Source organism: Macaca nemestrina, chromosome 15 (assembly GCF_043159975.1).
Source record: "Macaca nemestrina isolate mMacNem1 chromosome 15, mMacNem.hap1, whole genome shotgun sequence".
Classification (NCBI taxonomy): domain Eukaryota; kingdom Metazoa; phylum Chordata; class Mammalia; order Primates; family Cercopithecidae; genus Macaca; species Macaca nemestrina.
The window spans coordinates 84964580-84976872 of NC_092139.1; the positions used below are offsets into that span (position 1 = coordinate 84964580).

Below are 12293 nucleotides of genomic sequence, written 5' to 3' on the forward strand. Positions count from 1 at the left end.
CCCTTGCTCCTCACACCTGCTGGGCCCTGGGGAGGCTCACCAAGTACTAGCCTTGGCACAGCCAGCCCAGGCAGCTTCACGGATGGAGAAGCAGTGGGCACACTGCCCACCACAACAATGTGAGGGATGTGGAGGTGGGTGGCCAACCTGACCCAATAGGTTGAATGTCCACACTGTCACTACTGCGGCAGTGAGCCTGGGACCACATTCTCCATTCTTTGCTGCCCCCGAAGGCAGCACCCGTCACCAGTGTTGGGATGTGTTTAGGGACCCACACAGAAACCCAGGGGAATTACAGCTCAGCCCCAGTGCGACCACCTGGGAAAGCTCGACAGGTAGCCTTGAAGAAGACACACTCTCCCAGTCCCTGAGAAGGCGCAGATCCCAACCCTAACTCAGTAGCTGGCCTGGCTGGGGCACAAAGAAGCCTGGCTCTGCAGAAGGTGGAGCAGGAGGAGAGGTCTGGCTCTCTAGAATCTTCTAGGAGAGTGGCCAAAGAGCTGGCAAGGCCAAGGGAGACGAAGGAGGGGATGAGAAATAAAGCGTCCAGTTTGCTGAGTTATTTAAAGAGGAACTGGTTCAGGCTGCAGGAGCCACCTTCACTGAATGGGCATGTGACGGGCTCAGGCGCACCACGTAGCCTGACTGGGTTACTGGGCAGCAGGAGAGGGCAGACTCAAGTCCAAGCCCCAGAAGCCTTGCAACGAAGGCATGCTACATTCTGGGGAAGCTTTTCACGCAAAAGGGAGGCAGGAAGCAGGAGACAGCCAGGCTGCCCCCAGCCAGGAGGAGGAGCACAGGCCCCAGGGCTCCGCCCACCCTGTATGCTGACAGGTGCCTGTTAGAGTGTGCTCTGATTCCTCTCCCCTCCACCTTCACTGGATCCACCCAAAGTCCTGGGCTCTGGAAAGCGAGGGACGGAGTCAGACCTAGCAGCCCTGCAGGTCAGTTCTTGGACCAGTCCTTTAAGACGACAAACCCTCCCTAACTATCAAACCCACCAAGTGGGCAGGACCAGGCACAATGCTCAGTGCCTGAGGTCCCAGCTCCTGCCAGCAGCCCTGGACTGGGCAGTGTTCTCTAGGCCCTGGGGAAGAATAGACAAGGAAGAAATAGACAATGCCAGGCTGCCTCCTCCAGCGAAGAGGAGTGTGACGCAGGAATGGCTCCAGTCTTTACTTCTTCACAAGAAAACAGGAACCCTTGCTGTGGATGCCAACAGCCCCAGCTCCTATGTAGAAAGCCCAGTGTGACCGCCTCACTGTGTAGGGGTCAACGGTCAGCAGGCTGTGCGCCACTAGCTGTCCATCCCTGGCTTCAGCTCTGCTCTTCCTCTCTACCCCACCAAAGCCCAGCAGTGAGCAGAGGGGCCCAGGCCCCGTGAAGCCCCCCTGCCTGACTACCCACCTCTCGCCGTGACTTCTGCGAGGACCTCTCAAGGACATCATCACTGGAGAGGTCTGAGTCCTCGGAGAAGCTTAGCTGGCGCCGGAGCTGCAGCTCTGTGGAGAGAGGGAGGTCACGTGAGGATGGTGCCAGACAGCAGGCGCAGCGCTCTCCTGATTCTACGTTCCCACATGCAGCGGAGGCTGGGTAGGGGGCTGCATTCATTTTAGTTTAAGGGATCCTTCCCCCATCCTGGGGGATACGTTTGCCTGGGCAGGGTACAGCTGACCCCAAGCAGGTGGCACCCGGGCCTGCCCAGCCCCTCCTGGCAGTACTGCCCTCTGCCCTGTGCAGGAGTGGGCCCCTCTGGGGTCATCTGACTTTAGGAAGGGCACAAACCTCCACAGTCTTCCTGATACAGTTTCAAGCTGGCTTTGAGAACTCTGTTACACAGCGGGCTATGCCCTGTAAACCCATGGTTCAGTCCCTTCTCTAGGTCAGCACGGCTCCTGAGAACCCCTGGGGGGGCAGTGGGAGCATGGATCCTGAGAGCCCCAATGACCCGAGCCCCTCCCGCTCTGCCTGCAAGTGGGCCCGGCCGCTGACGCACCTGCCCTTACGACGGGAAGCACCCTGTGCTTGCCAGAGTCCACCGTGGCCCCGCTGGAGGGGGTGCTGGGGCAGGACTTGTCGTCGGCCTTCTTCTTCTTGTCCTTCTTGTACCCAGAGAAGACCGACTTCCACAGGGACTTGGGTTTGGTGGCAGCTTCCTCCAGGAGGTTGGGGCTGGGCTTCTCTGGGGCCCGGCCCTCGCCTTTGGACTTCTTCTCCTTCTTGTTTCTGCGGGGGGAGAAGAGTGATGACCTCTTCTTGCTCTTCCCACTGGAGCCCTCGGATGAAGTGAAAGAGCCATCTGGGCCCCCCGAGTCCGAGGGCGCGGAGAGGACCTCCTCGCTGATGGCTTCATGCTTCAGGGTGGGCTCCTCGGAGCCCCTGAGAGTGGGACGTGTGGGGGAGTCGGGCCGGCGCTCCTTGCCCTGGGAGGGTGCTGAGGATGCCTTGCGGGGCCTGGGGGCGCCCGTGGCCAGCTCCATCTGCTGCATCCTGCTCAGTTGCCTGGCCATGGCGTCCCGCAGCGCCTGGCTCTTCACGGACTTCTCTCGGGCTCGCATGCGCTCCTCGGCCAACTCCTTGGCTTCCGCGGAGACCAAGGGCAGCCCCCTCTTCTGTGGCTGCAGCGCCCCCTCCCGAGCAGGCAGCCTCCCATTCTCCTTGCCCAGGGGCGGGTGGGGAGGCTTCCCCGAGCGCGGCCAGCAGGACGGGGGCGTGAAGAACTTCTCCTGCAGGCTTGAGTCCTCAGTCTTGTCGTCGTAGGTGTCTTCCACGTCGTCAGCGAAGGGGATCTCCTCCACGCTCTCCACAAAAGACTTCCGCACCTCCTCTCTGGGGGACTGAGCAGGCTCCCGGGGGGGCCGCATCCATGTGACGGGCAAGGGCGGCGGGACCACCGAGGCGCGGGGCTCGGCCTCCCTGAGCTTCCTCCGCAAGGTGGCGGGCTCCTCACCCGGCGGCGGGGGCGGGGGCGGGCTGGAGGGTGGCGTGAGCATGGCGGAGTCCGAGGTGTTGAAGCTCTGGCTGCCCAGTGTCTTCATGTTGGAGGAGCTCCCGTGCAGGCCCAGGCCAGAGCTGCTGGACAGCTCCCTGCGCTCCTCCTGGGCGCTCCGCAGCTCTCTGTCCGACGGGGACCGGGGGGTTGGCAGGGACAAAGGCTCGCCCTCTGGCTTTGGCAGGCCCAGCCTTTTGGGGACAGACAGAGGCTTGAGAAGGTGGAGTCCCTCATCCTGGGAGGACTTTTCAACGGAATAGGATTTGAGGGACACTGGCCTGAAGGCAGGCGTGGGGAAGCTGGGCTCAGGCCCCTTGCTGCGGTCCACAGGGGTGAGCCCAAGGCTGCGGCGGATCTCCGCGCTCTTCATCCAGAACTCCTCCACCAGGTCACTCCTTCTGAGGGCCTCGTCCACAGCAAGGGGGCTGCCCAGCCTGTCCTTGGTGTCACTTTGGCTTTGGACAGGGAGAGGGGCCAGTGGGGTGGATGTTTTGGCTGGGACAGGCTGGAAGCGTATGGGGGACTGGGTAGGGGAGGGGACAGCGGCCTCGGTGGAAGGCTGGGGCTGGGAGCAGATGGGGAGTGGGCTGGGTGGGGGCGTGGAGGCTGCCACCGGCGGCCGGGGCTGCGGGCTCCCTGGTGAGGCCGGAGTCCTGGCTTCTGGCAAGGCTACTGGCTGCGATCGGATGGGAGAGTGCACAGCTTTCGGATCTGAGGGGGCATCAGCTTTGGGCTTCTCTTTGGGGAGCAAAGGCTCAGGGAAAAGGCGCTCCTCAGGTAATGTCTCCCGGGTGGCGGCAGGGACAGGTGGGAGTCGGGGCCCCTGCAGGGAAGGAAGACAGAAGCCACTGAGAAGTGGGGGCTTTCACAGCCAGCAGCATCCTCGCGGAGCTTTCTTGCTCAAAGCGCCTGCACCTGTGCCTGCTGCAGGACTTTCCCCGTCCTTCCAGCTGTTATTAGAACAGCTCCAGGAGAACACTTTTCACTTTCTGCCCCCGTTGTTCAGTGTTTAGAACCACTCTGCTTAGTTTAGACAAACCGGGTTTTCAGGGTTTGGTTCATCTCAAATACATCCTATATTCTTTGTTCACTCATAGGAACACTGGCCAAAAGAACACGGATGAATGCAGTTCTCACCCTCCAGGAGGCCCCAGAGCGCCAAGATCCCTGACATACATACAGAGGGGCCAGGACCGTAAGAAAACTTACAATAGCTACTTATCACGGTGCATTATGATCAAATTGTCCTCCCCAGGAAGCCCAAAGATGTGCAGAGATTCCTACACCAGTCCTTAAATCACCCCATCCAAGAGTCTCAAACAAAGCCTCCCCATTTCACAGATGGCTGAGCGCGGTGGCTCACGCCTGTAATCCCAGCACTTTGGGAGGCGGAGGTGGGCAGATCACGAGGTCAGGAGATTGAGACCATCCTGGCCAACGCGGTGAAACTCTGTCTCCACTAAAAACACAAAAAATTAGCTGGGTGTGGTGGCAGGTACCTGTAGTCCCAGCTACTCAGGAGGCTGAGGCAGGAGAATGGCGTGAACCCGGGAGGCAAAGCTTGCAGTGAGCCGAGATCGCGCCACTGCACTCCAGCCTGGGAGACAGAGCGAGACTCCATCTCAAAAAAAAAAAAAATCAAATCAGTGAACAGGCTAGGCGCAGCGGCTCATGCCTGTAATCCCAGCACTTTGGGAGGCCGAGGCAGGAGGATTGCTTGAGCCCAGGAGTTGGAGGCTGCAGTGAGCCATGATCATGCCACTGCACTGTTGCCCATGCCAGCCTGGGCAAGAGTGAGATCCTGTCTCAAAAAAAAAAAAAAAAAAATCAATCAATCAATCACCGAATAGTTCCATGCTTCCTAGAATCCCAAAGACTATTTCAAGCAGATGTAGGCTTTGTATTCCAGCTTTCTCCCTGATCTGGCCTGCAGACGGTATTTCTCAAACCATGTTCCACAGGACCTGCTGTCACAGTTGGCTTTGCAGCATTTCCATGTGGTTCACACACCACAGGCTGTCTGCATGGATGTCGTTTTTTTTTTTTTTTTTGAGACGGAGTCTCGCTCTGTTGCCCAGGCTGGAGTGCAGTGGCGCAATCTCGGCTCACTGCAAGCTCCGCCTCCCAGGTTCACATCATTCTCCTGCCTCAGCCTCCCGAGAAGCTGGGACTACAGGTGCCTGTCACCACGCCTGGCTAATTTTTTGTATTTTTATTAGAGACGGGGTTTCACCATGTTGGCCAGGATGGGCTTGATCTCTTGACCTCGTGGTCCGCCCGCCTCGGCCTCCCAGAGTGCTGGGATTACAGGTGTGAGCCATTGCGCCTGGCTGGATGTTGTAAATTTCAATGGTTATACATTTATTTTAACATAATGTTAAAAATGCATTTGTCATATCAAACCAATCATCCCATCAATATTATTGCTTTAATTTGAACATAAATTTATTTTGAATAAAATATCAAATATTTTATTATACCATTTATCATAAAACAAATTATAATTATTTTTAATAAATTTATTATAAAAATAAATTTATAACATATTTAAACATAATTTTAATATATCTATTATACATTTGTTATGTACAATAAATTATTTATTTTTAATAAATTTATGTTTAAATTAAACATGTGGTATGTGGTATGTGTACCTAACACAGTGACATGGGGTAGACGACTCAGGTTTGGGATCAGAGTGGGGCAGAGTTAGTAGGTGCCACCCATGCCACCCAGACAGCCTCATCCCCAAGAGTACTGAGCTGGAACTCCAAGGCCCGCCTGTCATCAACAGCTCCACTTACTACAAGGAGGACGAGAGTTTTCAGTCTTCCTCAGAATGAGGAGGCCAGCAGGCTATGTTAGCCCCAGTTTGGTGGGACCCACACCATGGGTCCCGAAACAGAGGTTAATATGTGTCCTTGGGGTCCCATTAGTTCTCTGTACCCCACAGCGAGCCCGAAACCCTTACCTCTGTTGAGGGGCTGTGGACTGGAGTGAACAGAAGAGCTGATTCCTGGGCAGACTGGATTGGGCTGGTGGCTTGGGAGGGACCTGAAAAGAATGAACACAGGGCCTTACAAGAGGAAGCCCCGCCATGTGCTAGGAGGGCACCCCTATCAGCCAGCCCCAGAGGGCGGAGAGGAGGGTGGAGGGCAGGTCGCTGAGTCTGCTCCTCGTTCTTCTGGAAAGCACAGGTTCTCTCAGAGGCCAGGGTCCTGGAAGCGTCTTCCCGGGGCTGCCCGGCACTTTCTGCAGGTGCTCCTGTCAACACCAGGTCAGAGTGTGGGCTTCCTCCACGTGCAGGCTCTGCACGCAGAGCTTCAGGACAAACCTTCTACCTTCTCCCAGACCCAAAGTACACAAGGAAAGGGCCATTGGCCAAAGCATCTGCAGCAGCCTGTGGCACAAGGAGGGTGGACAGAGGAGGAAAAGGCAAGGAGCTCCCTGCACCTCGGAGGCTGGCGTGCACCGTGGCTCTGCTCTGAAGCACCTGGCCCCTGAGCCACTCTCCTGTGCACACGGCTCTTGCGGGAATTCTTGAAGTTGTCTCTCCCATCAATGACAGGCTCACCTCTCTCTTGGTGCTTCGGTGAGGCGGGCAGCTTCTCCTCATCTTCTGATACCCTCAGCTCCGGCTCTGCTGCCCCCTCAGCTGCGTGCCGCAAATGCAGCTCTCTGTCAGCATCCGACGGGCTGTCAGACCAGTGCTGATCTGGCAGAGGGAAGGGGCAGAAGCAGGTGCACACCCTAAGTGAGGCCGACTCCTTTTCCGCCTGAGAGCAGCCCCGCCACTTGCTCATTTGCAACACAACTGCTCAGGTGCAGACCAGGAGGCCCTTCTTACACAGGGACAGACCTGGCTACCAGACCACCCCGGCTCCTGAGGGGTCTGGCCAAGAGCACCCTCCTGCCTTGGCAAAGCGGGGCCGCATCAAAGCCTGTGGGGCTGTTTCTTTCTAAATACAGCAACAGTCACACATGATGGACTACGACAGAGAAAGACAGGGTGTGCCTGTGGAGGGTAGGCCTGGCCTCACAGGCCCCCTTCTAGGCACCTCCTCCTCTCAGCAGCCCTGACTGCCACACCAACTCCACAGCTGAGGCCTGCACCCCCTCACAAGCTTGGGCTCTTCTCATTCCTCCCAGTCTCGCCCCTGACCCCGTCAGGCCCTCACAACCAGACTGCGATGCAGAGCACAACTCCGGGTATCTAGCTTTGGGAGCCAGTCAGCTAGATTAAAGGCCTTGTGTAAAGCCGCAGGTTGGCTCAGGCACTCAGCCGCAGCCGGACGAGTGCAGGCCAAGTTGCCTGGGGCTCGTGGGTAGGTGGTGGTCGGGTGGAATGAGATGCATTCCAGTCATGGCGGAGCCAAGAAGGAACCAGGAGGCCCAATGGCGCCCTCACTGAGCTTGATTTTGCTGGAAAGCATATTGCCTTCATCTTCCCTGAGCTCCCACCACAGGGGCAGGGAGGGTGGACCCCTACCATCATCCAGCTCAGCACCAGTGTCCCCTGGGTCCCCATCCTCTGCTGCCTCCCCTTCTATCTCAGCTGGTTCCGAGTCCACATCTTCCTCTAGGTCATTCTCATCCAACGGAGCTGCAAAGCAGAAAGGTTCAAAAGAAGGAAGAAAAGGAGAACAGACAGGCTGCATCTTCATGGGGGTGAGAGGTACTGCCTTTCTCAGGGCAGTGCCATGCAGGCCCCAGAAGGGAGATGCTGCCAGGCCCAGGGGGCTCTCCACACGCAGCATGGGTGCTGGGGGGCCCAGGGCCCCCAAACACAGGAGGTTGGCATTTCTCAGTGCTAGGGGCCAAGTGGGAAGAGAAGAGCGGCTGAAGGTGGGGGCACTGTTCCTCTTTCCCCAAACGTTGCTGTAGGAACCTCAGTTGGAGGAGGCTGGAAGGGGAAACGCTGCTTCTCTGGGCCGAGGCCCAACAGCATCTACCAAAGCCTGGCCGTGTGCTGACCGCCTCACACACCAGGAGCCATTCAGCCCTCATAACGCAGGCTGAGCATCCCGAATCCAAAAATCCAAGATCCAAAATGCTCCAAAATCTGAAATTTTCTGAGTGCTGACAAGAGGCCAAGAGGAAAATTCCACAGCAGACCTCACGTGGTGACACAGCCAAAACTTTTTTTCATGCACAAAAGTATTAAAAATATTGTATAAAATTATCTGTAGGCTACGTGTACAAAGTATATATGACACATAAATACATTTCGTGTTTAGACTTGGGTGCCATCCCCAAGATCTCTCATTATGTATACGCAGAGATTCCAACATCCGAAAGAAATTCGAAATCCAAAACACTTCTGGTCTCAAACATTTTGGATAAGAAACACTCAGCCTGCAATAGAATTAGAGGGACTGTTTCTTCAGCGAGAAGGCTGAGGTCCAGTCAGCCGAGGGGGTTGTCCATAGTGCCGCGTGCAGGGGCACCAGACGAGCTTCCCTTGCGATAATTTATAGAAATACTAATACTTAGGGAGAGCACTGGGAGCTGAGGGTATGTAAAGTTCATCCTCTGGACTCCAAGTGGCCCTTCAGGGCTGCAAAATGAGGCAAAGCCCTCGACAATTTCCCCTCCCCAGGAGCCAGCCCCTAAGCACGCACACACCCTGTCCCCACCTCCCACACTCAGAACTTGCACTGGCAGGAAGAGGGCGGCACGCTATGCTCTGAGGACACTGAGACCCGCACCACCCACAGGACCACTGACCGGGGGGGTCTGCAGGCTCTCCTAGGGTTCAAGCCCAGCCACTCCCAAATTACCCCTAAGGGTTTTAATTTCAGGAGAAAGGAGTTATGCTCTGATGTCCATACACAAGAGTCTGCACAGATCAAAGCCCCAGGCTGGGGAGCAGGGAACCGACGGCGCCCGGTTAGGTGGATTTCTTAAAAAGCTGTGTGGAAATGGGAGGGCACAGCCTCGGAAGCAACATCTTCTCTCCACAGGCCAGGCACTTAGAAGACGCTGGTAACGTTTTACTCCTTGACCAGGGTGGCAGTTATATGAGTTTTTGTTTCTTTAATAATTCCTTAAGCTTATGTTTATCTTTTATGCACAGTTTGTAAGAGGACGGTTCAAATCTAGTGTTTGAAGAACTGCATGAAACAGGTTTGGAAGGGAACAGACAGGCCACGTCACAGGGAGAGATGGGTGGGTTCCCAGACTAGCTGACAGTTAGGGCCATGCGCCTCCCTGAGATGCCAGAGCGGCCCACGGAGCTGGCCGTGCCAAATGCTATCCTATAGCAACGGCACCTGCTGGGAAGCAGGGGGAGATGCCTCAAGTATTTCTATGGGTTACAACCTCGGTGTGAGAACACTGCTTTTGGCCACTCAAGGAAGACAGTTCCTCAAATACCAGGGAGTGGGACTTCTGAGGCAAAGACAAAAGAATTCATGGCTGCACTACACCAGTTCTGAAAAGGAGGAACAAAAGCCCCGTTTAGAACAGAATCCGGCCCGCGCCATGGAGACGGCCACTACGCCTGACAGATTTGTTGGGGTGAATCTAGGTGCCCAGGGATCCAGATGGCAACCCTACACTCTTGCTGGTGAGAGAACTGGAGGCCAGCACGAAGGAGACCCACAAAGGCCTCCCAGCCGGGCACAGCCCAGGGCACCCTGGGTTAGCCTGACCGGCCCTGGTGCCTTGGTCCTTCACGTGGCTCTCCTGTAGACTTTCTACTAAGAAATGCCTGTGGTAGAGTCAGGTGGGTGAGAGGTCTACACTCCTCGGCAGGACCTTGAAAGGAACAATCGTCACAGAGACAAAAAACAGGTGAGAAATATCAACGCAGCAGCAGCGGTGTTGAAAGACACACAGCTTGAGGGGTGGATCTGGGGGTGAAATTCAGGTTAAGACGGAGTGCAGGGTGCTAGAAGCTGCCACGCAGGTTGATGAGCCACGCGCTATGAAAGCCAGGAGCCACTGACCCGCTCAGCTCTTGGTTTCCCTCAGCCGCCAGCTGGGGGGTTCTTGCCCCACTGCCCTAGGGACCCACACTGTCTAGAAGGGGAGCCGGCCATCTCTGTACAAAGAGCAGTGGCCCTCCCCTGTGGCTGTGTGCCTGTTTCTCCCACTGCCGGGAGGACACAGGGACAGGCCAGTGAAGCCCCATGAGCTCCCATGTGTGCATCCCAGAAGTGACCGCTAGGACAGTGGTGCTGCTGGGGGCACCGCTGCCCTTCCTCCGGCAGTGTCTCACAACTCGTGGAGAGATTTTTGGTGTCTTCATGGGTGGTGGAGGCTGCACGGACATTGCAAGGGTGGAGGCCAGAATGTTAAACCTTCTGTGAGGGAAAGAGCTGTCCTGCCCCAAATGCTGGTAGTCCCTCGGTGAGAAACACACAGTTCCAGAAACGTTTAGGAAGGACAACTCAGGCTGCTCAACGATCTCCTGCACTCGATGAGACGCCTGCAGCTCAGGCTGGATTTGGCTGGTGTCACCCCTGGTCACACCCAGCCTGTCAGCTGAATAGCATCCACCCATCCTCTGCCCGTCCCTCTCCACCGTCATCCTCCCATAAACCCCTGGTTTTGACTGCCTCCTTCTCTGATACCTTGGTAGGATGTGGAATATCTTCTGATTCCTCCCCTTTCACACTCAATCAGGACCCACCTCATCCTCAACACACTTTAAACATCTCAGTGCCAAAAACGTTCCTTTGGCTCTGGCCTTTCTACCCGACTCTATCAATACAAACCTGCCTGTGTCTGTCCTGCCTGCCCTCCTGTTTCCCTCTGAGCTGCCCTGAAGGAGGGGGTGTGCGTCTGATCCATGCAAGGGTGGGCTGTCTGGCAAGACATGCAGGTGCCCCCACCCGCCTCCGCCGCCCTGGCATGCACTTGCAACAGGCCCAGGAGTCTAGTGTTAAGGTACCAGCAGAGCCGCCTAGAGAGAGGTTACGGTGAGTGGGGAGAGAGTGAACATCACCAGACTACCTCCGGAGACCGTCTCCAGCCAGGCCTGCACCGCCGCGCGGCGTATGGAGGGAAGGTCGGGCACTGAATTTAAAACAGACGACAAATACAAAGTTACACAGCAATATGCGTTCCCCACGAGGAGAGCCGAGGTCATCCTTAAAATCCCAAACCGAAGAGAAACTGAGACGGCGTTCAGGACAGAGGCCTGTCCGGCACCAACAAGGGGTGCGAGCCCTGTTGTTAGCCTGTGTGATGGAGAATCGGGATGCGAAGAGAAGAGGGAAAACCCAAGGTAGGGCCGCCGCTGGCCCAGGGCTGCAGAGCGCTCCCGAGCTCACAGGCCAGCCCAGTGCCGCAGGTGTTCACAGCGCCATCACAAGCTGGAAATGGAGGCTGGTCTTGCCTAGAGGTGAAGATTTGGGGCCAGGGAGGAACAAACGTCTTATTAAATGCTGTTTCATGACGGCAGGAAACGCCCCTTTTGTATGCTCAGAGCCTGGCAGGGTGTGTGGCCCGTGACCGGTGCTGAATGAAAATGTGAACACACAGGAGTGACAGCAGAGGTAACACTGAGGGTGGGTATTTGGAAGACGGCACGCTGGGAAGGATGGCACAGCGGCCACCACGTCCCTCAACAGTCTCCACGGTTCTTCTTATTGCTATTTCTTTATTAAAAGAAACCAGAATAAGGTGCATCTTCATCCTACTGTGTGACACAGATCGTCCCACCTAAAGCCTGAGGCTGGTGATGATGCTACTCTAGAGGCCTCCTGGATAGAAATCTCTTCCCATGACTTCATTTCACTTCCAAACACGCCCCTCCCGCCCCCTTCCTGCCAACACACATTCACGTCCAGACACACTCTGTGAGGGAAGGACCAGAACGTTTTACAAAGTGAGGAAAGAGCAGCAGTGGCCAGAAACATGAGAGAAAGACAGGAAATTCTTGGTTTACCCAAGATCATGTTCGTTTTACCACTTCGCATCAACAGAGAAAGAGTCCACAACCTCTTAATCCACAGAGAACTTTACATATCCTCAGATGAAAAGTGCAGGTGTCACAACTGACAGCAGCAAAGCGGGATGCGCCCGGCTCCCGTGTGTGACCTCACACGAGGCTCTGCCCTGACAGAAAGGCCCCCTGTGGCGACAGAGGCAGCAGGCGAGTGGTGCTGCGGGCACGCTGCAGCCTGCGGCTGGGAGCGTTTACCTCTGGAAGCAGAGGACTCAGAGGCCGGCGCCATCCTCTCTTCCTCCTCTCTCTCACGGATATGAGTCCAGTGCACGTCAGCCTGGATCTCCAGAGGATCCGCCACCTGCATGACCTGCTGGAGCCTCTGGTTCCCGGCTAGTATCCCAG

At 56.2% G+C, this 12293-nt stretch overlaps 1 protein-coding gene across 17 annotated transcripts in view; it reads right to left on the reverse strand.

Moving 5' to 3' along the window:
• LOC105480748 (microtubule associated monooxygenase, calponin and LIM domain containing 3) overlaps window positions 1-12293 on the reverse strand; it is a 232628-nt gene that overhangs the window by 27933 nt on the left and 192402 nt on the right. For 15 of the 17 annotated variants that reach the window (XM_011739919.2, XM_011739905.3, XM_071079991.1 and 12 more), the window contains 6 exons: window positions 12144-12281; window positions 7482-7595; window positions 6567-6707; window positions 5964-6046; window positions 1997-3815; window positions 1408-1502 (listed from right to left, as the gene is read on the reverse strand). In XM_011739919.2, coding sequence (XP_011738221.2) covers window positions 1408-1502; window positions 1997-3815; window positions 5964-6046; window positions 6567-6707; window positions 7482-7595; window positions 12144-12281 — 2390 coding nt within the window. Of the gene's footprint in view, window positions 1-1407; window positions 1503-1996; window positions 3816-5963; window positions 6047-6566; window positions 6708-7481; window positions 7596-10951; window positions 11015-12143; window positions 12282-12293 lie in introns of all 17 variants that reach the window. The other 2 variants (XM_011739913.3, XM_011739915.3) reach the window with 2 other exon arrangements.